The 25,982-nt window shown below is 38.9% G+C and overlaps 1 protein-coding gene across 6 annotated transcripts in view; it reads left to right on the forward strand.

Annotated features, from left to right (window-relative positions):
• The window catches only part of KLHL32 (kelch like family member 32), a 238,752-nt gene that overhangs the window by 154,181 nt on the left and 58,589 nt on the right, over positions 1-25,982 (forward strand). For 4 of the 6 annotated variants that reach the window (XM_049654024.1, XM_049654028.1, XM_049654027.1 and 1 more), the window contains one exon: positions 24,323-25,049. In XM_049654024.1, the coding sequence (XP_049509981.1) occupies positions 24,323-25,049 (727 nt within the window). Of the gene's footprint in view, positions 1-24,322; positions 25,050-25,982 lie in introns of those variants that run through there. The other 2 variants (XR_007462784.1, XM_049654029.1) reach the window with 2 other exon arrangements.

Consider the following 25,982-nt stretch of genomic DNA (forward strand, 5'->3'; position numbering starts at 1 on the left):
TCTCCCTCTCTCTCTCTTTCTCAATACACACACACACACACACACATATATATACATATATATATATATATGTATATATATGTATATATATATATACACATACATATATGTGTATATATATACATATATGTATGTGTATATAAATATAAATATATACATACATATGTGTGTGTGTGTGTGTGTGTGTGTGTGTATATATATATATATATATATATATATATATAAAGAAGTGAAGTAGATCCTGGGGTAAAAAGATTTCTAGAAATATTCAATTATTGGGTTAGAGAGATTTAGTTTAGTTTCATCTCTAAATGTGGAGAACTTTGATTTTCCTTCAGTTATTAATTTATTAACTGATTCCTACTTTTATGAAGAAGACTCACTATTTTATAAGGACAGGACATATATAAATGCTCTATTTCTTTATTAACCTTGGGTAGCGGGCACCTCCTTTTTGTATTTTGACGAAACAACTCAGTGGTTACATTACTGACATCAAACAGGATTAGAACTTACAAGGACAGTCTCCTTTATCCTGGTCACGTTCCACTTTAGTATGGCAAGAGGGACCGAGTCACCTGGTTTGGGGTTAGGGGTAATCATGTTTACATTTGTCTTTGTGTGTCCCCAGAGGCTGAGGCTATGCCTGTTGTGTTTGCCTTAAACACTGGTCTTTTGCTCTCTATAAATAATAAATAAAAACAATAGTGTACAGTTTTCATGTTAAAATGTATTGAATGGATAAGAACACATCCTACCACTATTCCTACATGAGGCTGGATTTATTCTAGGAAAATTGGTATACAAAATGAGCTTGGCCTTTTAAAACTGCATTTTTTGTTGTACTTTTGTTGGAAATTTGCTTCCATAAGTCATACTATTAATAACACATTTACTTTATGTCTCCAGGGACATAAGTCACGTAGTGTTTAGACTAGTCAACAACCTCAGATGCAGTGTTTTGTGGTGTTTTTTTTTTTTTTTTTTTGGCAAGCTCCTCCTGGGCTTTTCTCTACACCACAAAACCAGCCACTTACAGTTTGATTTAAAAGGAGTCCCAGAAGGTGAGCCCAAACAAAAAGCAACTGTCCCTTTATGATTAGAAAATAGAAGACACTAGTGATGCACACAGCTTTCATCTTTTACCTCTTATAAAATAAATTGACCCGTGCTTGCTTCGGCAGCACATATACTAAAAAAAAATAAAATAAAATAAATTGACCCAAATGTACTTCTGGCCAGGGAGAAGCAAGGACTTCAAACATTACTATATGTTAAACAATACTATCATAATGTTTCATATTTGAATGTCATATCACAGCTCAAGAATGCTTCTGCACGTATCATTGCTTTGCTGTCATGGGGTACAAATGGAAAAACCTGAGGTAACAAGGCTAGAAATCAAATTCATGTCTTCTAATTCTTGGACTCTTCCTACCTTGGTCCACAGCTTCTAAATTCATAGTAGGGGTGTCTGACATGGAAAGATGCTCAACATCGCTCCTCATCAGGGAAATACAAATCAAAACCACACTCAGATATCACCTCACGCCAGTCAGAGTGGCTAAAATGAACGAATCAGGAGACTATAGATGCTGGCGAGGATGTGGAGAAATGGGAACCCTCTTGCACTGTTGGTGGGAATGCAAACTGGTGCAGCCGCTCTGGAAAACAGTGTGGAGGTTCCTCAAAAAATTAAAAATAGATCTACCCTATGACCAGGCAATAGCACTGCTAGGAATTTACCCAAGGGATACAGGAGTACTGATGCGTAGGGGCACTTGTACCCCAATGTTTATAGCAGCACTTTCAACAATAGCCAAATTATGGAAAGAGCCTAAATGTCCATCGACTGAAGAATGGATAAAGAAATTGTGGTTTATATACACAATGGAATACTACATGGCAATGAGAAAGAATGAAATATGGCCTTTTGTAGCAACGTGGATGGAACTGGAGAGTGTGATGCTAAGTGAAATAAGCCATACAGAGAAAGACAGATACCATATGGTTTCACTCTTATGTGGATCCTGAGAAACTTAACAGAAACCCATGGGGGAGGGGAAGGAAAAAAAAAAAAAAAGAGAGGTTAGAGTGGGAGGGAGCCAAAACATAAGAGACTCTTAAAAACTGAGAACAAACAGGGTTGATGGGGGTGGGAGGGAGGGGAGGTGGGTGGTGGGCATTGAGGAGGGCACCTTTTGGGATGAGCACTGGGTGTTGTATGGAAACCAATTTGATGATAGATTTCATATTTAAAAAGAATTTTTAAAAAATAAAAAAATAAGTAGGGGCGCCTGGGTAGCTCAGTCAATTAAACGTCTGACTTCAGCTCAGGTCATGATCTCACGGTTTGTGAGTTTGAGCCCCGCATCGGGCTCTGTGCTGACGGCTCAGAGCCTGGAGCCTGCTTCAGATTCTGTGCCTCCCTCTCTCTCTGCCCCTCCTCTGCTCACACTCTGTCTCTGTCTCAAAAATAAATAAACACTAAAAGAAATTAAAAAAAAATAAATTCATAAATAGAGGCTCAAATATATTTGGGAGTGAATGACACAGAGGTGCACCAAATTCATCCTGTGATTTTAAAGAAATCGGGAAGGGCTTGAGGATTCCTGTTTTTTGTTGTGCTGCCCACAGACTGCAAGGATAATGGCCAAGCCTACCTGCCTCCATGTCTGTGTCACGTTGTCAATTCTGACTCTGTGCTCCGTGGCATGCACTTCATTCTTTCCTTCATTTATTTCAAATAGTTATTGAGTGCTTACCCTGCCTGACCATGCGCTACTGAGTACTACTTTTGCCTGCTACATCGTGGGTTCTGGGCAGTGGTGGTGGAAGAGACCAACGTGGCCCTGCTTTCATGGACCTTAAAGTCTGATGGGGCGCTTTCCACCTGCTACTCTTTGCCTGCTACCATGCCTGATTCTCTTCCAGTGGGGAATGACCTGTGCCCACTAGTTTGATGATTTCTTTGCTAATCTGGGGCATGTTGACATGTTCTGGGTACATTGAAAAATGAAATGCTTTTGTTTGGACATTTCAACACAACGTACTGTCCCTTTGCCTTTTCTTCAGTGCTTTATTCATTGTTAACTAGTGTTCATTGTACATACCTGCTAAACAGCTTTGCAAACCTTTGTCAGTCCATGTGGTATAGTCCAAGCCTCAAAGAAATCAGACTGTGGGTGGTAATTTAATCAGAAAATTCTGTGAATAAGATTATCATTTTTAATGCTTGGACCTTGGGTACTAGAAATGGAATAAGATGCTGTGGCCTGAAAACTTTTATCCCCAAACAAAACTGCAGTCTTTCATTATATTTACACCCTTGCTGAATTCAGTTTCTTACATGCATGTCATTACTATTTTTTTTTTTTCAGATAGGTACTTTGTGGGCATCTTCATGGTATCTCGTTTTATTTTTTCACTTCCCATTCCTTAACCTCACTAAATGTGTACCGTTTCTCGATTTGCTTCCCGAAACATCTGGCATTCCTTCCCAGCCACATATAGTGTTTTCCACAAATATAATGAGGATGTCTCCACTTCCCTCTCATAGGTGTTAGTGAGGAGAATAAACTGTGGCTCCTTCGCATCCCAAATAGTGCTGTGCCCGGTGGACGTTTTATCCTCTGAGGGCCCCCAGCTGAACACTGAGCAACGCTGCTATTTCAGGGCTTGGTGCTCGAAGTTGCCAGAGTGTGTATTTAGTCATTCATCCTGATGTATGTGCAGCTAATTCCTCTGTGAGGATGCATCCCAGAGGAGCTTGACTGGTGGCCTTGCTCTTGTTTGTCTGGGCCGTGTGCCTTTGCAAGATGCACGACACATTCATTTCAGAGGGACTTTGCTTCAGCTAATCCTCGGCACTAGAGCTGTGCGTTGTCGAGTAGCTGTGAGGGGCAATGATTATCAGAAATTACAGGAGACCTAACTTGTATTCGTGTGTCGCTGTTCCCATGAGTTAATCATTTTTTTCCTCTTTTTTTTTAAATGAGCACAACAGAACAACAAGGTGATTCATGAGATATGACATATTTATGTTCCCTGCGTCTAATTTTCACTGTGATTCATGTTGTTTCCAGACGGATACTTTGTTGTTGCTGCTGTGAGAAGGAAAAAGATGGCTGGAGAATATTACTTATGCATTGGTGGCCTGCAGTAATGTTGCTGCTACCTGGGTTATCAGGGATTTAAAAATAAAACCCAACTATAAACTATATATGAGGTAGAAACCCTGAGGCTAGGCCCAGAAGTTCATCAACAATAATAGCAACAATAATAACTCTTTACAATCCTGGAGAGCTTTACATTTTAAAATGGCTTTTATGTACATAATCTCATTTGAGTCTCTCATCAGCCTGTTAAGGTTGACAAGGCAAATATGACCCAAATTTTAACAAAGGAGGAAACAGAAGCTCACAGAGGGTAAGTGATTGACTTGCTTCACGGTATAGGTTCAACATAGGTTCAACTCATTGTATTCTCTCAAAGTATACCAAATCTGTAACAAAACAGAAACTCAAAGTACATGATATGTCTTCTCCTAAGCCAAAGAGATTATATTAGTCTATAATGATCAATCCAGCAGTATACATTTCCTAAGAAATTACCAATCTTCATTTTCACCTGTTGTATGGCTTTGTGGGAAGTTGCAAAAATGACTCCCATAAAAGCAGGGCAGGAAAGTGTTGCTGAGGGTCTTTCTTTATCAGAGCCTGGAAAATTGGGGCTCTAGACGGTTTGTTTGATGAAAAGTGAATAGAGCATTCTGGCAGAGGTAGGGAACCACCTTGCAGTCCTTCATTCCTTCAAGCACAGGTGATGACATTTAAAGCATAAAGAGAAGGCCCATAAGGGAGGATCAGTTTGAAACCCAGTCAAGGAAGGCACCTGGGTGGCTCAGTCAGTTGAAAATCTGACTCTTGATTTGGGCTCAGGTCATGATCTCAGAGTTGTGAGATTGAGCCCTGCATCAGGCTCTGTACTGAGCGTGGAGCCTGCTTGGGATTCTCTCTCTCCCTCTCTCTCTGCCCCTCCCCCGGTCATGCTCTCTCTGTCTCTCTCAAAATGAATAAATAAGCTTAAAATAAAATCCAATCCAGGGAATTAAATCACTTTGAAAGAGAACCTGGAGCACCACTGTATTTGCTGCAGCTTACATAGACTGTGTGGTGGGAAATCTGCAGGCTGTTAGAGATTGGATAGAATGAAGTGATGAATCATTATATATTTTATACACAACATACTGAAAATTTAGAAATTTATGTAGCAGAAATTGACAGTGATGGTCTAAATATGGGATTTGAGAGAAAAGAAGAAAAAAATAATTTATTGGAATTGATAAATGCTACTCTCTTTCCAGAAGACATGAGTCTGTGGCTCATATCCTGCATCTCAGACTATTTCTATGGGAATCCTTATTGGGCCAGTTGAGTGTCCAATGGAGTGGCCGTGGAGGCCATAGAGATTTCCTGTTCTGGGCATTCTAGGGGACAGGATCTAAAGTTAGCCATGGAGTGGCTCAGAGGATCAGAATTATTTACATTCAAAAGAGATGCAGAAGCTTTGACGTTCATTGTTAAATACTGACATCATTACCCACTGCTTCTCCTGCTCCTGCCTCCAGAACTTTTGCTTCAAGTAAAAATAAAGAACACCTCAACGTGTCACATCTGGAGGAGAACGGTGGCCATTCTAGAATATCATAATCGTCGGCAGCATTCACAGATAAAGTTAGTTCTTAGACTTCTTTTGTGCCCACAATAATAGACTAATGCATTCTCTGGATTGAGGTTCTAATCCTTTGACCACTTCTTCATTACCTGGGGTGGCAAGCCCCAAGTTATTGGGGGAATGCAGGCTGGCTTCGATGTCCTGGTAGATAAAACATAACCAGAAGAAAAACCCTCTTAGGAAAAAAGAAATCCTTGATAAATTCTAGAGATAGATATAAAAAAAATTCTTGACATTGCTTTCCTCTGTCTATAGGGAGTATTACAAGTCAGTGTAGATAAGTGACACAGATATTACTGGTGCTTCAAGAACAGAAGCCAAAAAGAGCCCTGTAAGGGCTGGAGGTTGAGTGAATGTATCTTCTTTGTGTGTGTTCTTGTTGATGAGAAATGCCCACATGCCTCCTCTGACCACATAAGGAAATCAGGTAATTGAAGGAGTGATGGATGATGCTCTGAAGTTTAAACGTTTTAGAAGGACCTATCTTATTAACACTTTAAAACAAGTGAGCATAATATCATTAATTTTGATTAATTCATTTGCTCTTAATATAGCTTTTAATTTGTAATTCTATGTGAATTACAATGTAATTTGGCATTAATTATACTAAATTGACTATAAGTCAGCCAATCACAATGGGAAATTACTCACAGCTGAAAGTAAAACTAAAACTCTCCATCCAGAAAGGATGGCACCTCGTTAAGAGGCAAATACACTGTAGGCATCCCTCTCTGGCTGTGAGAATGACATGGGACCTGCCGAGGACTGTGAGCGATTTCTTAAGTCTGCCTACTTTTGGGAGTATATACTCTTTTGAGTGAAGCCCAATATAAAGGGTAAATAATACACAAAGGAGTTGATTTATCAGGTTTGCCACGTCCCCTGAAGAATCTTTCTGCCTTTCTCATTTCATGCAAGATTTAGGCCCTGGAGAGGGACTGTGTGGGTGCATTAGAATGATCAATTCCACACTTCTTGGGTTGTGGGGGTTAGAACAGGCACTCACCCAGTTTGGCTTGCTTTTAGTTTCCATGTTTTGTGAACAAGCTAGGAAATCCTGTTTCAAATCCACGCGAGTTCAGTGTCCCGAAGTCACTCTTCTTTGGCCAGTACAAGACTGCCTTCTAAGCAGAGGAAGTCATGCCTTAAAAAGCCAGTACCACTCTGGGAGAAGAACTAATCCCTCAGGAGATGACGGAGTGTTTGTCCTTGGTAAAGCTTGCTGCAGGTGCCTGTGCACAGGAAGTAAAGTGACCGCTGCAGAGTATGAGCACTTAAGAAAGTGGTAGGAGAGCAAGGATGGATTTGGAAAATACTTGTGATTAAACCCTTAGCCAGATATCTTACTTTGAGAATTCTCTCCTAAATAACAACAAAACAAACTCTAAGGGGCATCTGGGCGGCTCAGTTAGTTAAATATCCCAACTCTTGATCTCAGCTCAGGTCTTGATCTCAGGGTTGAGCTCAAGCTCCATGTTGGGCTCCATTCTGGGCTCCATGCTAGGTGTGGAGCTCATTTAAAAAAAAAAAAAAAAGAAACAGAAACAGAAACTTTGAGGTGCTGCAGAAAGTCATATGACAGCAATATCCTGCTTGGAGTGTATTTCATATAAGTAGGACCATGGGAATTTTGTACATTATGGGTACATTTGTGGTGACTTGTAAAAGATGCCTAGATATGAGCAAACACATTTTGCTAAATATTGCGTAGAAAATTTCAGGCTATGTTTAGTAACTCTTCCTTTTACTTTGTTAAATAACTATGTCATCATTCCAACTCACAGTCTAACAAATGAAGTGGCCTAAGTTTTATGTAAAGATTTTGAGTTGAGGGGCACCTGGATGGCTCAGCTGATTAAATGTCTGACTTCAGCTCAGGTCATGATCTTGCAGTTTGGTTCGTGAGTTCGAACCCCATGTCGGGCTCTGTGCTGACAGCTCAGAGCCTGCTTCAGATTCTGTGTCTCCCTCTGTATCTGCCCCTCCCAACTCACGCTCTGTCTCTGAAATATGAATAAATCTAAAAAAAAAGTTTTTTAAACATTTGAGTTGAAAGGTTAAAAACTACCCTGAATCTTGATCCAGAAGCCACCCCGTCCCCTGTCTCTTATACACATGAAGGTGGGGTTCATGCCATGCACACACTTGCAGGCAGACACACACTTGGAAATTAGATGCATGTTAGTCTTTGTAGCTGGAAGACCTTCCTTTGTGTTGCAGTACTACTATCTTGAATCATAATCCTCTCATAATTGGCTGGTTGGTCTCAAGATTCAAGAAGGAAATAGAAGTTAGATGCTTACTTTTGCCATTCCAAGTGTGCATTCCATTCATCACTAAATTTTTCAAGGATGTTAATGTCTGTAGTTTGTTAACAATAACTGCTGTATAAATGCAGTTTTATATTGTTTCAGTTTTCCCCAAATCCCTGTTGTGCCAGGTTTTAGCCTAGCCTGTCACAGAATCTCTTATTCCTTTTTCCCCCAAATAGTCTTTTTGATATCAGCATGGGGTTGGTGTGTTCCAGTCCCTTACCTACTCTTGTGGTTCCCAGTGTATCTTCATGTTCTTGACCCAAAACAACCCCTCCTTGATCCATATCCTCTGATGGATTAGTTCTGTTGAGCCCTTAATATGGTGTTCTTCAAGGAAGGACAGTAAGGGTTTTAGACAGAAGGAACTAGTACCCAAGAGCAGTGGGTGGAGAGAAAACATTTACAGGGTATTTCTGCCCTCGGTTTTATCTTCTCATCATTTAGAATGCCAGTGGAATAAATGGGTCTGTTAATCAAACAGCGCTGAGAGGTTAGGTCATTGGAAGCTTTTTAGTCATTTTGTGCTTTTCAAGAGTGAATTTGTTAGAATTATGCTGAATACCCACTTAAAGCCTCAGCTGATAACCCTACCTGTGTTTTATAACTCTGCACTGTCAGAACTCATAATAAGTCAAACATTCTTTCAGTGGTGCTCATAAGGGAGGAAAAAAAAAAACCCACAAATTTAAGAGTAATTTCAGATTGTAAATGAAAAGGAGAGGCACGACTGTTCATTTGCACCAATCATGCCTTCCTTTCATCTGCTCTGATTAGGCCTGGTGCGGTTTCATCAGACCCCTCCATCACCGAGCTGTCACTCCAGCCGTCTGTTGATTGAAAACAATCAAGGCTCTGATGGCACAATTATTCTGACCCTTTAACTAGAGGCTGCTGTGATAATGAAAGGTTGATTATGATAGTTTGTGCCTCTTTCAGTTTGCCAAGAAGGTTAATTTGGGCATCAGACGGATGTTTAATGGGCGCTTGCTGGCTACACTGAGGTAAATGAGAACGTGCAGTCCTGGATATTGCACGGATATAGTTTGGCTGTCAATCATTGTCATTTGGAGTTTGTGCCTCACACTCTGGAAATCACATTTTATTTTTTCCTTGGGATTTAATTTATTCTGTGCCCTGAGGAAGTTCTTTCACTCGGTGACCTTCACAGCAGCTTTCTCTGCCTTTTTTTTTTTCTTTTTTCAAATGGAGCTCAAAGGCAAAACACATCTAGAAGAGCATTTTTCTTTCATTCTCACTTAAAAATGGGAACTTTAAAAATCCATCCTTATCACTGCCTTCCAATAGAGCAAATGTTTCCATTCCGATTGTGCGGTGGGGAAGTATGAATGACAGGGATACTTCAGCCAGTTTGCTAATGCAGCAGGCAGCTCACAGGGTATTTCCACGCCGTTTCCTACACTAACCAGCAAACTCGCAAACATCGTCAATTCAGAAGGGGCACGTGCATGGAAGTGAAGGTTCCATTCTCCTGACATTTCCCTCCCTCGCGTGTCTCACCACAATTTGTTGAATTCCTGTTTCCAAGTGCAGCATCTTACTCCCTTTCCCTCCTTCTTGGGGAGGTGGAAGCAGGGAGACAGAAATTTGTCTCTAGTAGTAAGAAGGTTATTAGAAGTTGCAGATACCAATTTGTATCAATTCAGCACCTTATCTTGCTATTTCAAGCATAGCGTAAAAAAAAAAAAAAGAGGCAGACACCTAATAATGCTGGTGTTTACAGTATGTGGCTCACTACAATCCTCTTTGATGCATACCTTTTAAAAAGAAGAATAAAAGAAAAGAAAGAGTAAAGAAAAATTATTTCTTTATTTCTGTCTCCCAGCTGTGCATAGTGGTCTCCTGGACTAGACACCTGAGAGTGAGCCTCATTGTTCTGCTTTTTCATTTATGTTGTCTTCAGTTTCAATTCCCCCAGTGAATGTTCAGCAGTGTATTTCTACCTAGCCTTGGACATTTTTCTCACATGTCAAGTCAACTGGAAAACAATTAAGTCTATAGTGTTAAGGTGACAGCATCATAATGATTATAATTTTACTTCAAGTATTCTGTTTTCACATTATTTATTTCGTTTTTTTTTTAAAGTAAGCTATTCATTTTTTAATATAAAGAGAGCCATTACGTGATAATTCAATCTCACCTGAAGAGGCTCCAAAAATAAATTAAGTCATTGAATTCGGTTATTGTCTTAATGCAGCCCTTATTTAAGCAATAGTGCTATTTAAAATGTTTATTTAAAAAGAATAGGATTGAGGGTATACACACACACACACACACACACACACACACATACACACCCACACACAGATACATATGGTCTCACCAGATACTTCGCCACACTAGACCACAAGTGATTAGTTCTGTTTAGCTCTATGGACAGCGTGGATAAAATAGCCCTCAGGACTGCTTAGGAAAATTATCAATGAGTTATGCCTTGTTTCGTTTATGTAATGGGGAGTTAAAAGGTAATGGGGGGGGATTTCAAATCAATGAGTTTTTGGTATTTAAAAAAGTCTTAATTTTGTTATTAATTTATGGCATCTGTGACAATGAGTGATTTTATTTTATAGATTCACTGTGTTCACAAACTCATGGGACTTAAGCAAAGACTGTTTCTTCTTAAAGGAAGTATAGCTCATTATTTCAAGTTGTTTTGGTTTAAGCCTGACTGGGTTCCTATACTCCTTGATCTGTTGTACCCTTTATACCTAATCGTGGAAAACCAATGTCCCAAACAGACTGCTTTTCCTGTGTCTTCCTATACCCTCCAGCACATGCCCACTGCTGTGCTCTCACATTGGCTCTGTTCACCAACACTGTATCCCCCCAGCCGTGATGTCCCCTTATAAGGTCTTGCAGAGTGCCTCCTGGCCTGGGCAGCATGTCTTCTGCTTCCCGGGCTGGGATTGGATGCATTTTCTCTTTCCTCTTCAATTCTTCCAACTTCGCCTTCAAAGTTCCCATTGCTCTTCACACATCTGGTTCCTTGACCTTATAAGGATGTGTCAGAACTGTGATTTCTCCAGGTTGCCGTCTCTCCATTCCCACTGCTTCTCGTTCAGCAAACACTTACAGGTTTCATGCAGGGTGCCAGGCACTGGGGCTGAAACAGATCTTTCAGTGTAGCCTCTGGCACGGCTACTACTGAATACTCATTCCTTCATCCATTGCAGCCCACTCTTCTGCACAAGTCTTCTGAGATTGTCAAGGCCCTGGGTCTCCTGCATTGCACTTATTTTTCCACATATCCATCTTCCCTACATGGCTGTTGTGGATTGGTTCTCTAAGCTACTTCCCCCAGCCAAAGAATGTATGATAATTGTGCTGAAGAATGTATCTTTGACAAAAATATTACTTGTGTATTATACTCAGAGTTGTTGCAAGGTGTGAATAGAGGATTCACTGTTCCCAGGTTATTTATGCTATGATAAAATGAAGTTAGAGACTGCAGTGTGTAAGATTCTAGTATTTACTTTAAAGTTTATTTATTTATTTGGAGAGAGAGAGTGCGCGCACAAAGGGAGGGGGAGAAAGAGAGGGAGAGAGAGAGAATCCCAAGCAGGCTCTGCACCTTCAGCACAGAGCCCAATACGGGGCTCAAGCCCATGAACCATAAGATTACGACCTGAGCCGAAATCAAGAGTTGGACGCTTAACTGACTGAGCCTCCCAGCCACCCCAAGATTCTATTGAAACATCAGTAGCCGAGCTGAAATTCGCGTAGTGGTGTTCAGTGGTGGGCACTGCCTTCATGTGTATTCTCTGCAACTCACTGAGAAGGTAGGCTCTGCCTCCCCAGCCCACCAGCTCCATTCCCTTGATAGTAGAGTCTGGCCCCCAACAATGTTTAGTCGTACATTTCATTTAGGGGACTCCCCCACTTCAATCAATGTGCTCCATAGCTCTAACAAAGCGTTTAAAGTGACCATTGAGGATGATTTTCTTTTTATTTGGAGGCTGCCGACATTAGAACGTTAAGTGCAGCTTAGATACTCCCTGGACATCTAAATTCATCATAGTAACGTTTGTTTGAGGGATTTGACTATCTCTGTCTGTTATCAGTGACCTGGGGCAGCTGCTTGAGCCTGTGAGGTCCTTTTGGTCATTAAAGGTTTAATTTCAGGCAGAGAGTATGTGTGCCAGTGAACCTGCTATTGGTTCATTATTATTGAATCAGTTCATAAAGAAATATTCCAAGGCTTGATGCTCTCAGGATGCTCCAGGGCATGTTTACAAATTAAACAGCTTTTTTTTTTTAACCATAAAATTTATATAAGTGTGCCAGCAATATTGAAAACACCCATGAGGGAAATGGCGGCATTAAAAGATGGTTTTTGCATGTGTCTGAAAATATGCTTACAATAGACAGAATTTGCAGAACTCTAAATTTGCAGGATTTTCCTTCCCCTAATTCCAGTATTCCATGAGTATATTTTATAGGGATGAGTTAAGACATTTGAGGTCAAGAGTAAGCCTTGAGTTTTATGGTATTAATAGAGCTTGGAAGTGAATGGCAAATAAGAATGTGTAGTTGTGGACTGATTAGAATCCTGTTTCTCACTAAGTAAGTTCCTGGCACATAATGGACACTCAAAAAGAAATTGAGGAATGGATGAATAAAAAATCTAAAAGAAAAGATTCATGGTTGGGGCGCCTGGGTGGCGCAGTCGGTTAAGCGTCCGACTTCAGCCAGGTCACGATCTCGCGGTCCGTGAGTTCGAGCCCCGCGTCAGGCTCTGGGCTGATGGCTCAGAGCCTGGAGCCTGTTTCCGATTCTGTGTCTCCCTCTCTCTCTGCCCCCCCCCCGTTCATGCTCTTTCTCTCTCTGTCCCAAAAAAAAAAAAAAAAAAAAAAAACGTTAAAAAAAAAAAAAAAAGATTCATGGTTACATCATTTGCCTCAGAGCAACAAAACAAGAAGAAAAGTAATCAGCTCAGACAATCAATCATTATTTTAGTTGTCTCAAGCCAGAAAACTTAGCTTATATATGTTTTTCCTTGCCACCCAGTGAACTGAGTTGAGATTTGAGGGGGCTTATGGACATGAATTCAAGTATTTTTAATGAGAGACTCAAGCCAAGTGAAGAAAGTGGATATATGCTGAGTATTATGCAAAAACAACCAAGTTTATGTCTATATCTCTCTCATCATTCATTCATTCATTCATTCCTTTCTGACATGGGATTTAACAAAGCAACAGACCTTAAATTACTGAGTTAGAATTACGGGGTCCATTTCTGTGAATACAGGCTCATCGTAAGCACTAGTTTATAGTCTGCAACAGATTGTCATGCTTTTATTCTTACTTTACAACATGTGAAGTACTTAATACTGTGTTGCAACTTTCTTTTTTTTATTTTTTTAAAAAATTTTATTTTAACGTTTATTTATTTTTGAGACAGAGAGACAGCATGAACGGGGGAAGGTCAGAGAGAGAGGGAGACACAGAATCTGAAACAGGCTCCAGGCTCTGAGCCATCAGCACAGAGTCCGACGCGGGGCTGGAACTCACGGACCATGAGATCATGACCTGAGCCGAAGTCGGACGCTCAACCGACAGCCACCCAGGCGCCCCTGTGTTGCAACTTTCTTATGAATTTCTCAGAATTCAGCAATTTCTCAAAATTTATACCAATATTTCACAGTACTGTGTTCTATAAAAATAGTCTGAATTGGCCGCTTTTATCATGAATTCAAAAGAATAATTGAATTGAGGATTAGTTCCATCTCTCAGTGGCACCTTGCCATCATGTTAATTCTGTATATGGTCTAAATATTGTAGTTTGCCAAGCTCCGTCACAGGCTTTCCCTTTCAGTCCTCTGGAGACACCTGTGATGTAACTAATATCATCCTTGTTTTGCAGATGCTGAAGCTGAGCCTCAGGATGCCAGTGTTTTTCATAAATGCCCAAATAAGTTACAGAAACAGATCTTTGACATCAAGTCCTGCCTCCTTCTTTACTGTGTCACATTCACCTCTATGGGTGCATACGAATTAGTGATAGAAAAAAGCATCGGATTTTCCTGGCCATTTCAGCGGTCTTTGCCCTGATAATCCATCTTCGTTGCATATGGTAGCTGGGAAATACAAAATGCTGTGACCCATGTAGGGTCATTCTAGTCCTATTGCCAGTGGGATGTAGCAGGGTTTTATTCTGTTGATCGAGTTGGCATTCTGTCATTTTCCAGTGTTGTTCTAACAATATGAGCTTCATATTTCAGTGAAAACATGCAGTCTCTTTGGTATTCAGAAGGATGTCATATATAAATACATAGACACTAAGATTTTACTTATTTTATTATTATCAGTCCAGCTTCAAGTAATATTCTGATGCCATCAAGGGTTAGGTGAATGAGTATTACTTTTTGGCTCAGAGACCATTATCAGGTCATTGGAAGGCAAGTAGAAGAAGTTATTTCTAATTGTTCCTGTATTTTGCTAACATAGGAGGAGATGAAGGGTGTGTTCCATTTTCCCTGCAGCATTATTGGTACAGATGATTGTGGTTGTCTTGGTGGTTCTGTGGGATATTTTTCCCATGTGAAAAGCTTATACATAAGTATGGGGATGGTATATTTCAAGACAGTCCTGAGGTAAAAATTTATGTGATTAGTTTGAAGAATGTTTGCCTTGATATATATAGTCTCCTTCTGAGAATTTAAATAAATAGTACCTTGAAGCAGTTGTCTTACAAATTTGAAATGTGTGTTCTTTGGCTGAGATTATTTTGTTTTTACAAGAGATGGTAACTGTTAAGTGAGATAATATGTTCTGAACAAAGTTGTTCCTGGGAGAAAAAGACCATGATCTGACCTGATTGTCTGCATGTGCACATAAACATGCATATATTTCTGGTGAGTATAGAATTATAGACAAAAAAATCACTTTGTTTTTCTGAAAAGAGATTTATAAAAACTATGTGTGCTGTAAAAATCTGGAACATGGTTACTAGACCTAGTGATTAATTTTGGTTGTCTCTACCACCTATAGGAAGTTTGGAGGATTCTAGTTTAAAATACTACTTTTGGTGGATGTGTAGGTGACATATATCCTAGAAGTAGAAGAGACTCTCTCATCAACTCACTTATTTTACAGATGAGAAGCCAAATGACTGGTGCAATATCAACCATACTTGTACTGTTCTTTCTATTAAGTTTTCAAAGGTTAGCTCAAACTGGTGGCCAGTTCTCACAGGTGGAAAGGACACAATAGTATACTAACCTCATCATTTTTCCTATGTTTATTTTCTCTTCATTTTGATATGCAACCCTTATAAAATCCTTTTGAAATATCCTCTTGTGTTACAAGACTGAACCAAAGGACAACTCAGGTCACTTTTTGTTTTGCCCTCTTAAATACCTGGAACACCCCTTGGTCTCAAGGGATCTTGCTTTTGCTATTCTTTGGCACGTAATTAAATATATAAATATAATACTATATGTAAAGATGATTATCGTGCACAATTTTGTTTTCTCAATTTTTTATTTCAAAATAATTTCAAACTTAAAGAAAAGTGACAAGAGAAAGGATAGCACAAAGAATACCCATACGATTTGCCGATTTCTTAAACAAATTACCTCATGTACTTTATCATATATTCTGTCTCTGTCTCTATCTCTCTGTCTCTCTTTATAAATATCTAGATCTCTATAGATACATATCAAGAGAGAAAATACAGGAGGGAAAGAGAGGGAGGGATGGGGGAGAGAAAGAGAGGGTTTTTTTCTGAGCCATTGGAGAGTAAGCTGTATACATTATATTTTTAAAATCCTAAAAAAAACTTGTAACTACTCCTTTTTATGTAAATCCTTAGTAAAAGGCAAAAGATTTATACGACTTGAAGACAAACCAGACTATCACTAGGCATACGTTTTATCCTGAAGATGAAAATAAAAGCATTTGTTAGTCTCCAACTTCATAAAGTTTTAAATGAACAATGAAAGAATATGTGTTATTATCATATCTGCTAAGCTGAATATTCTTTTAAAAATATGTCAGGTCTTTTCTTCTGACAATATATGAACCTTGGGCCTCATCAGATTTGATTCTATTGAAATATATTTCTTGGAGGAAAAAATCGCCTATGTGTCTTATATAAGTCTATAGTCAGCTATAATGGTTAATGTGCAACCTCCCTTGAAAAATCTGTTTTACAAGCAAAATGTTGACACAGTTTTAATTATAGCACTCGAGTGAACACTGTTATAATTTTTAATATTCCTCCATGGTAACATTTTCATTGTTCTGGTAGAGGAAAATGCCCTGATCCTGTGTCCCTAGTTTCTGGTGATTTAGGATTTTACGACAATGTTGTCTTTTTGAACAGAAATTTTTCATTGGGTCTCAAAGAAGAGAATATGGCCACAAAATTTGGCACATTTATTTATTAACATGAACTTTACTCTCTATGGCAGTCATTACTCTGGTTTAAGATGTCACTATTCAGACTTCACATGACTCATGTTAATGCGGTGAGCTTCTATGTAGTTTAACATGGTTAAGTCTCAACACCTGCTCACTCATTCTAGGGGAATCGTCCACACCTATGATCTAAAGAAATTGTATGTAACATTAGGAAGGTATCTTGCTAAAGTTTTATGTTTATGTTACTAGGATTTAAGTCATTATAAAATAATGTATAAAATGATGTTCTTTAATGTAATGTATAACAGTCATGCACCATCCCTGTGAGGACATGGACTGGAAGATGGAAAGTTTGCTTGATACTCCGTTTAGAGAGGAAAAACTGTCCATGCATTGTCACTTAGTGTATTAAAAGATACTTCCATGGCTTGCCACCCCGGTTGGCCAAACGCTCTTTAACATGCCGGCTCTTTTTGGAGGTTTAGGAATGTCATTTGGTTGTTGATTTGCTCTTGTGCCCTTTCTTTGTCCCTTTTTGAATTTGCAGAAGTGTGGAATTGATGCTGCCTCTCGGGCACTGAGGGGAGACTGGTGCCCTGGCTTATCTCAGCAGGATGACAGGACTGGCAAGGATATAGACACTTGTGCCTTCACAGCGTGGGCTCCTGCAAGAGGGAGGGTTTGGTTTGCCCCTTCAGCAAAGCTGTCTACAACAAAGTTTTAAATAGGAGAATAATTACAGGTGCCCCTGGCCAAGGGGGCAGAATAAGGCTGTGGGCAAAAATATTAGTCCTTGCTTACTCAGCTCTGTCTGATAAGTATTGTGATAAGAACATCCTTTTCAGTGAAAATTTGTGAATTAAGACAAGGAAATAGTGCTTTTGAACACAAATAAATAGTGCTTTTGAACAATGTGGCAAGGACTTTATCTTTCGTTAGTGTTGATTAAAAAGATTTGATCTCTCATCTGAAGAGAACTGCCTCTGTAAAGGGCATTTTTATATGCATTGCAAGACATAAAGGACTTGTATGGAAGATGTGTATTCTTGGATTTGGGATGACTTTATAATTCATATATATTTCAGGAAATCTCTGAATGTAAGGTTTGTTATTATTTTGACATTACTTTGGGTTCATTTTGTGTAGTATACATACAGACAGACATACATATATAAGCAAGAGTTAGACTTCAAAACAGCTGCTGCTTTGAAAGGATTAGGAATTTCAGATTTCAAAACAGCAGCTTCTGGCTGTGTTTGAGTATGAACAATAAAGGAATTTGGGTTCCTTTGGATTCCTGAGGATTTACAATATTAGGAATGTAATGTTTGCTCATTGATATATTCCTGAAATGCATGAGTAAACTGTATGTTTTAATTGAATTAGAGTAAAATTTGTAGAATTTAAGATGATATACCATAGGATTTTACATGATATATCATATAGGCTACTCCATAGAATGGTAATCAGTGGGGATACACTGAGAAAACTAATAGGAAAGGATTGCCTTTTCTATATATTTTTGAGCCAGGTTTAGTTAACAAGAAATGACCTAGAATTAAAATACATATTCCGTAAAAGTAAAACAATAATTCAAGACTCAAAGGATGCCTTTTACCTTAAATATTTGTTCTTTAATTACACACTCTTTAAAGCATTAAAAGAATTTTTAAAAGCATTAAATATATGCTTTTTATGTTGAAGTAATCCATAAATGAGACTTACTGAAAAATACTGTCCACCTATCTTCAAGCAAAACATACTTAAAAAATACTTTTTTTTTTAAATTTAACTCTAAATATGGAAGTTATCTTTGGTCTTAATTACATTCTATCTTAAAATAATTACTGATGGTTGGTACGCTTAGGTGCCTCAGTCGGTTAAGTGTCTGACTCAGTTTCGGCTCAGGTCGTGATCTCATGGTTTCGTGGGTTCGAGCCCTGCAACGAGCTCTGTGCTGACAGTGCAGAGCCTGCTTGATAGTCTCTCTCCCTCTCTCTCTACCCCTCTTCCGCTCACACTGTCGCTGTCTCAAAATAAATAAATAAAATAAAACTTTTTAAAAATTTATCAAAAAAATGATTACTGATGGAAAAATAATAATCGGGGCACCTGGGTGGCTCAGTCAGTTGAGCATCTGACTTCAGCTCAGGTTATGATCTCATGGTTCGTGAGTTCAAGTCCCACATTGGGCTCGCTGCTGTCAGTGCAGGGCCTGCTTCAGATCCTCTGCCCCCATCTCTCTGCCCCTCCCCTGCTTGTGCTCTCTCAAAAATAAATAAAAAACACTAAAAAAAGAGAAAAAGAATGATGATATAATAGAAAAATAGTTGTATAATTTAAAAACTGGGTTTGTTTTTCTTTTAGGTTTTTTTCAGCTTTATTAATTTATTTTTGTAGTTTAAAATTGTTATGTAAATTCCAGTTAGTTAACATACAGTGTAATATTAGTTTCAGGTTTAGAATTTAATGATTCATCACTGACTTACAACACCCAGTGCTCATCGCAACAAGTGCCCTCCTTAATGCCCATCACCCAATTCACCCATGTCCCCAACCCACCTCCCCTCCAGCAACCCTCAGTTTGTTGTCTATAGTTAAGAGTCTAAAAAACTGGGGTTTAAGTTCCAGCTTTTCTAATTAGTTGCACGACTTGAGGTAAGAGAGATAACTTGTCTAGATTTGATTTCTGTTTGTAAAATTGAGAAGCTTGAACCAAATACCAAATGGATTCTAAAGTGTTTTCTTACCCTAATATTTTATTTATTTGAGGGCTTAAAAGACTATGATGTTCATTGCATTGCCAAGAACCTCAAATAGAGGTGGTTGGCACCAATCATGTGAAGGAGTAAAACAAGGGTCTTATATAGGTAAGTTTAGTACACTGCATGCTGTTGTGTGGCATTTTTAGAGTTTATAAGGACTTTAGAGGAAAGCCATGAAGATGAGATAATAGGAAACCAAAACCTGTGATAGGTAGATAATTATATAGAGGAATTGACATTATTTGTTCAAGAAGAATATGAGAAATAGCAGAAGAACAGTTGTAAATAATTTTCCCTTCTTAAAAAATATTTTTAATGTTTATTTACTTTAGAGAAAGAGAAAGAGACAGAGTGTGAGCAGGCGAGGAGCAGAGAGAGGGAGACACAGAATCCGAAACAGGCTCCAGGCTCTGAGCTGCCAGTGCAGAGCCTGATGTGGGGCTCAAACCCCATGAACCATGCCTGACCTGAGCCGAAGTTGGATACTCAACTGACTGAGCCTCTCAGGCGCCCTGTAAATAATTTTCCCTTTAACAAATATGTATAGCCTACTGTGTGCAGGCATTGTTCTTATCAAGGATCTGAGGATGAGATGTGTTGAAGCTGGAATAAGCTGTAGCAAATGCCCCTTGTAGGAAGAAACAATTCTCCATCAGGGTAAGATGAGCTAGACTGGGTCAGGCAAAATGCTTGGGAGATCTCCCGTAGTCTTTTTTTTTTTTTTTTTAACTTTTTTAAATGTTTGCTTATTTTTGAGAGAAAGCCAGAGTAACAGTAGGGGAGGGGCAAAGAGAGAGGGAAACAGAATCTGAAGCAGTCTCCAGGCTCAGAGCCTGACGTGGGGCTCGAACTCACAAACGGTGAGATCATGACCTGAGCCAAAGTTGGATGCTTAACAGACTGAGCCACCCAGGTGCCCCTCCTGTAGTCTTTAGAGATGATAATGCTTTGTGTTTCACATGGTTTAGGAAACATCTTGCATAATGGTACTCTTTGTGTGCCTTCCCAGACAGAATCTTTAATTTTTTTTCCACTCTTGCTAGCTTTGTCTCCAAAAAAAGTGGGAGATAAAGACTTCTGCTAATTGCTCCATTTTTCTCCTAATTAAAATATGCTACAGTTTAGAGTGATGGGGATATCAGTATGCTAGAGTAAGTAAAATAGAATAGGATTTCAGCCTGCCCTGATTTATGCTTTCTCAGTGTAGGGTGATTAAAAACCACCAGTTCCCTTATGTTTTCAAGCATAAGCACCAGAATATACTACAAAGCTAACTGTGGTCTTTAGGTTCTGTGATGCTCTGGTGATGAATCAGCCTTCAAATGGGTAATGGAGGCCCCTTAAATGGGCCCCAGGATTTCCTCAACCACCTTACCTTTAATTCAGCATGACTCTGTGAAGAAGTCATGGTGTAGAAGTGATTTTGAGGTAGTTCATTGTTCTGAAATTTCTTTGCCATTTTTTTCATTATTTGGATAAATAAGAGTTATCTATGCTTTCAGTGGTTTTTTTCTTTTACATTTTTACGAAAGTAAAAACAGAGTACAATTATTCTTTTTTTAAAGTGTTCATTTAAATTCCAGTTAGTTAACATACAGGGTAATGTTAGTTTCAGGCGTAGAGTGTAGTGAGTCACCACTTCCAGAAGCATCTAGAACCCATCACAACAAGTGGCGCTCCTCAGTCCCCATCCTCTAGCCCCCCTCCTCACCTCTCCTCTGGTAACCATCAGTTTGTTCTGATAGTTAAGAGTCTGTTTCTTGGTTTGCCTCTCTCCCTCTTTGCTTTTCCCTATGCTCTTTTGTTTCTGAAATTCCACATATGAGTGAAATCATATGGTATTTGTCTCTGTTTTATTTTGCTTAGTGCAATATACTCTAGCTCCATCCTTGTTGCACCCTTTAACATTTATTTGTTACTGTGAAAGCAGAACTGCGGAGTGTTTACGTGACTCACTATATACTGTCAGAATCAGCCTTTGATTTATAGACCTTCTAGAACCAAGGTCTCAAAATATGGTGTCTTACCCATAGTAAGATCTTAGCCATATCTTACCATATAGGAAATGTATTGTTTTACCTTTAATACTAAACTATAAGTGTCCTATATTTTTACTAAAACATCCAACTTAGACTTCATTTGATTTAAGCCTTCTCAATTTTGAAACAAAAGACTCAATTTACTCTGAAAAGGCACTGATTTACTCTTTCATGAATGGGAATCTGTCTGGAATCTTCTGACTCAGTGTGGTCTATGGACCAGCAGCATATGCATCACCTTTAGATGGTTAGAATATGCAAACTCCCTATTCTCCTCTCTCCAGTTATTGAATCAGAAGCTGCATCTTGACCAGAAACCCCAGTTAATTTGTGTGCATGCTAGGTTTGGAAATGACTGGATTTAAATCTATAAACCACACTAATTCTAGCTGAGATTGCTTTGAGGTTGGTGTCAGAACAGTTAATTGTAAATTCATCTACCTTCGATTTGGAGAAAAGATAAACCCAATAACTGTGAATGATTTGTGTAATCTGAAAATATTTAGAATGATAAAATTGCACAAGTTATATGAAGTCTGTGAGAAATTAGAAATATTGGCAAGAAATAAGATAAAAATTATCCCAGAAAATACGAACTAAATGTTTGTGCACAAGGCATTCTATAATGCGTAGTATTGAGAAATTGAACATGAAAAACCTCGTGATACATGTGATATAGGCCTAATAGACAGAAAGCCAGAAATTAATCAGTGATAGATCACAGTGATCACTGTTCCACTGCCAGTTTGATTTGTTAAAGATTTTCTTCAACGCAGAACCTAGCTGTGGCTTGTGTACTTTTCATGCAGTAAGTGATACCAAGTGCTGGAAAAACAAAAATAAACTGGAGAGTGTTAAGAGATGGATTAGAAGATTGATTATGACATAGGAAGAAAAGATTTATGAGGAAAGAGAAAAATAATTAAATGGGCAGCACTGTGCTCTAAAAAGAGGCTATGGAGAGATGGATATTTATCTAATGTTTCACTCATGCTGTTTCCTATAGTATCCATATGAAATTTGCAGAAATATTAGGACTGTAAGGATGCTGAGAAATATGTTACAGAGCAAAGCAGTATCAGCTGGAACTACTCAATTAAATTAGGAGCAATATCAAAGATTACATCTCAGAAAATTTTTCCTGGTTCATGACAAATAACCTTGAATGGATGACTTTATCCCTAGAACTTTTGAAAGCTCTGTGGCCAAAGAATGGAAGATCATTTATTAAGTTGTTGAATTATCTTCCCAGGGAAATGGCGGAATGCCATTCCTTGAAATTTCTAAATGTAGGGTGGAAAAAAATCAGGATGTTGCCTATGGGAACTCTTCTCTACTTCTGGCGCAGACCTGGTGATTGCTGAGTGATGTTTTTCTTCTACAGTATCTTTGATTATTGTTCATGATTACCATACACAGATACATTTTTTTTTCTTCAAGTTGGTATCTTATTTAAGTTAAAAAAAAGCCAGCTTCTAGAAAAACAGCTAGGGAATGTCAGTCATCTGCCCTCCTTGCTGTCTGCCTTCTTGGCAGAGATAGGCTACCTAGCATTCTTTTTTCATTTCTCTTTACTACGTAGTTCATCAAGAGATGCAATTTAGTACATATTAGATGTGACTTCATTTCCTATATTCTCTTCATTCAGAAAGCTAAAAAGAAAAGCCCCAAATATGCCTTGCCTTTTGGAGCCATTTGTCAAAATGAATACAGAAACTATGTATGAAACTCTCAAATGAAATCATGTAGTTCTTCAGAGAGTTTCATGATCCTTTTCACCAGGTGAAAACCCAGCTCATGTTTGCCTAGGAGTAATGGTCCAAGAGCACTACATTTCCTTCACCTCCCTCTGTAGATTTTTTTTCCCAGTGATACATATCAGCTGAAAAGCAGAGCCAGAACCCCAGTTTCACTGGTCACAATTACTTAATATTCTAATTTATTACTTTACTTTTTCATGCTAATTCCTTCACATCCACATTTATATTATCTAGGAGATCTAGCTTAATATAGGTGCTGCTAAGGATAATTTATATCAAATGTGTTGCCTGGAGATATTAGATATATTTCATGTTGGTATGCAGGAAAATTTGCCAAACTTAAATATTAAGTCACATTAATTAAACTACATAACGTGTTCTGTAACATGAATTGGTTTTTTTTGTTGATGGTATTTTCTAAATTATTGTATAATTTTATTGTTTATGATTTTATACACCTTCTTTAGTGTGAAGAAATTCTATATATCTGTAGCCCAGAGTTCTTACTCTTTTCCTTCTTGAAAGAGATCTAGACCTAAACAAAAAGGTTAAGATTGCATTTCACTGTTGTGTCCATAATACAAAGATAACATTCTCCGTATCCTGTTTTGTGAAAACGGCTCTAACAAATTGCCAGTATCTTCTATGTGCAAACAACAAATATTTCCAAGATGAAAACTAATTGGGAAATAAAAATAAAATTGATGGGTTACAATCTTCCTTTTTCTTCTCTTGTTTCCTGACTGATTAGACCTACCAAAGGGGACAGGGGGAAGAGTGCTCTTTGTTTCTAAATCCTTTTACTAGTGTCATATTGATTCTCTCCCAAGTATACCTTGTGGTCTCAGATGATCACATATTTTCATTTGTACTCAAATTGATACAGCACCTTGACTCATGGGTTGACATACACTGCTTGTACTGTGGTGACACTGCTCACCATAGACATTCCTGGGGTGGGGTATACCATGACTCTTCTGCATGAAACAAGAGAACAGGCTGCTTCACAACAGTGTTCTCATTCTTTGAAAAGTGATTGTTGTTCCTCCCAATTGCCACCTTAAGTCTCCTCTAGTGTTGCTAAACATTGCTCTTGACCTCTACCAACAATGCTTGAGCTCTTTTGTGTCTCTGCTGATGCAGAAAAAATATTCCTCAGCTGAGTATCAAAATATTCTGCTGTTACACTATTTGTAAGAAAAAAAATGTATCTTAAAATACATTTATGAAGTGTCTGAAAGAATACAAGGTGACCTGCCTGCACACCATTGCTTTGGTTCTCTGTCTTACCTGTGTATTCTCTCATCCCCCCTCCCTCTGTTTCAGCTAGCTGTGAGGTGGTTGGAACACAACTGCCATTACCAGTACATGGATGAGCTCCTGCAGTATATCCGCTTTGGCCTGATGGATGTGGATACTCTCCATACAGTTGCCCTGTCCCACCCCCTCGTCCAGGCAAGTGAAACTGCGACAGCTCTTGTCAATGAGGCCCTGGAGTACCACCAGAGCATCTATGCACAGCCCGTTTGGCAAACTCGCAGGACCAAACCGCGATTCCAATCAGACACTCTATATATCATTGGTGGGAAAAAGCGTGAGGTCTGTAAAGTCAAGGAACTTCGGTACTTCAATCCTGTTGACCAGGAGAATGCTCTCATAGCTGCCATTGCCAACTGGAGTGAGCTGGCTCCCATGCCCGTGGGAAGGAGCCACCACTGTGTAGCAGTCATGGGGGACTTTCTGTTTGTGGCAGGAGGAGAAGTTGAGCATGCTAGTGGCCGGACATGTGCTGTGAGGACTGCCTGTCGCTATGACCCCCGCAGTAATTCCTGGGCGGAGATAGCACCCATGAAAAACTGCCGGGAGCATTTTGTGCTGGGTGCCATGGATGAATACCTCTATGCAGTTGGGGGTAGAAATGAACTGCGCCAGGTTCTGCCTACAGTTGAGCGATATTGCCCCAAGAAGAACAAATGGACTTTTGTGCAGTCCTTTGACCGATCCCTTTCATGTCATGCTGGATATGTGGCTGATGGTCTTCTTTGGATATCAGGTAGAACGTGCGTCATATGTTGGATTTATCAAAAAACACTTTTTCGTTGTGGCATAAATTTAAAAGTCGAGTGTTGGTAGTTGTGGCCATGTTTAATTGAATCACTGAACCAAGGATGCCATTTTACCTAATTAACATTTATTACTGGAAACCTACTCTTTAGAGAGCAATGTAATTGGAACTAATTGAGCTTTCTGTGACTTTCTCAATGAGTAAAAATTCAAGGTGGAAATTAATGGCCCATCACATCCTTTTCTTACCAAACCTTCTATTGTTTAGATTGTCAGTTTTTGATACTCATGGATTGCTTTACACGCCTTGTGGCTTGTCTAGATTCTTTGCCATTTTTTTTTAACCACTCTGGGCTGCTTGACTAGGAGATGTTCCATCAAAGACAGGGCAGGCAAAGTAAAAGTCCAGTGAATCCATTTTGATGGGTATAGCAATAGGAATATATCCAGGTAGGAGCCATGTACATGGAGGGAAGAGATTTAAGTTATTGGCTAAGATATGTTTTTGTATTATCTGTGGATTATAGTTGTGCATACCATCCTAAATGCTTCATTCTTGTTTAATTTTCCATTCTTACTGATTATTTCGGTGTACTTATTATTTTAATTTACATTGTCTTCACTTTTTTTAAGCCTTTTGATTATGAAAAAAGGAGACTAGTATAGTGAATCCTATGTACCCATGGCCCAATTTCAGTAGTAGTCCACTCACTGCCAGTCTTGTTTCATCCACAGCATATATTCCTGCAAACCCCTACTGGCTACCTTTTCACTGGTACAGAGGGAGTCTATGAGGCGTAAGTTATTAACATCACATTATCAACCTGTGTTTCCAATCCAATTCTTGAAAAGATCTAAACTCTTCTCCTTTGAAAGCATTGCCCACTGGGGAGGAAAGTCCCATCACCTCTCAGAGGACACT

The sequence above is a fragment of the Panthera uncia genome (genome assembly GCF_023721935.1).
Source record: "Panthera uncia isolate 11264 chromosome B2 unlocalized genomic scaffold, Puncia_PCG_1.0 HiC_scaffold_24, whole genome shotgun sequence".
In the NCBI taxonomy this organism is placed as follows: domain Eukaryota; kingdom Metazoa; phylum Chordata; class Mammalia; order Carnivora; family Felidae; genus Panthera; species Panthera uncia.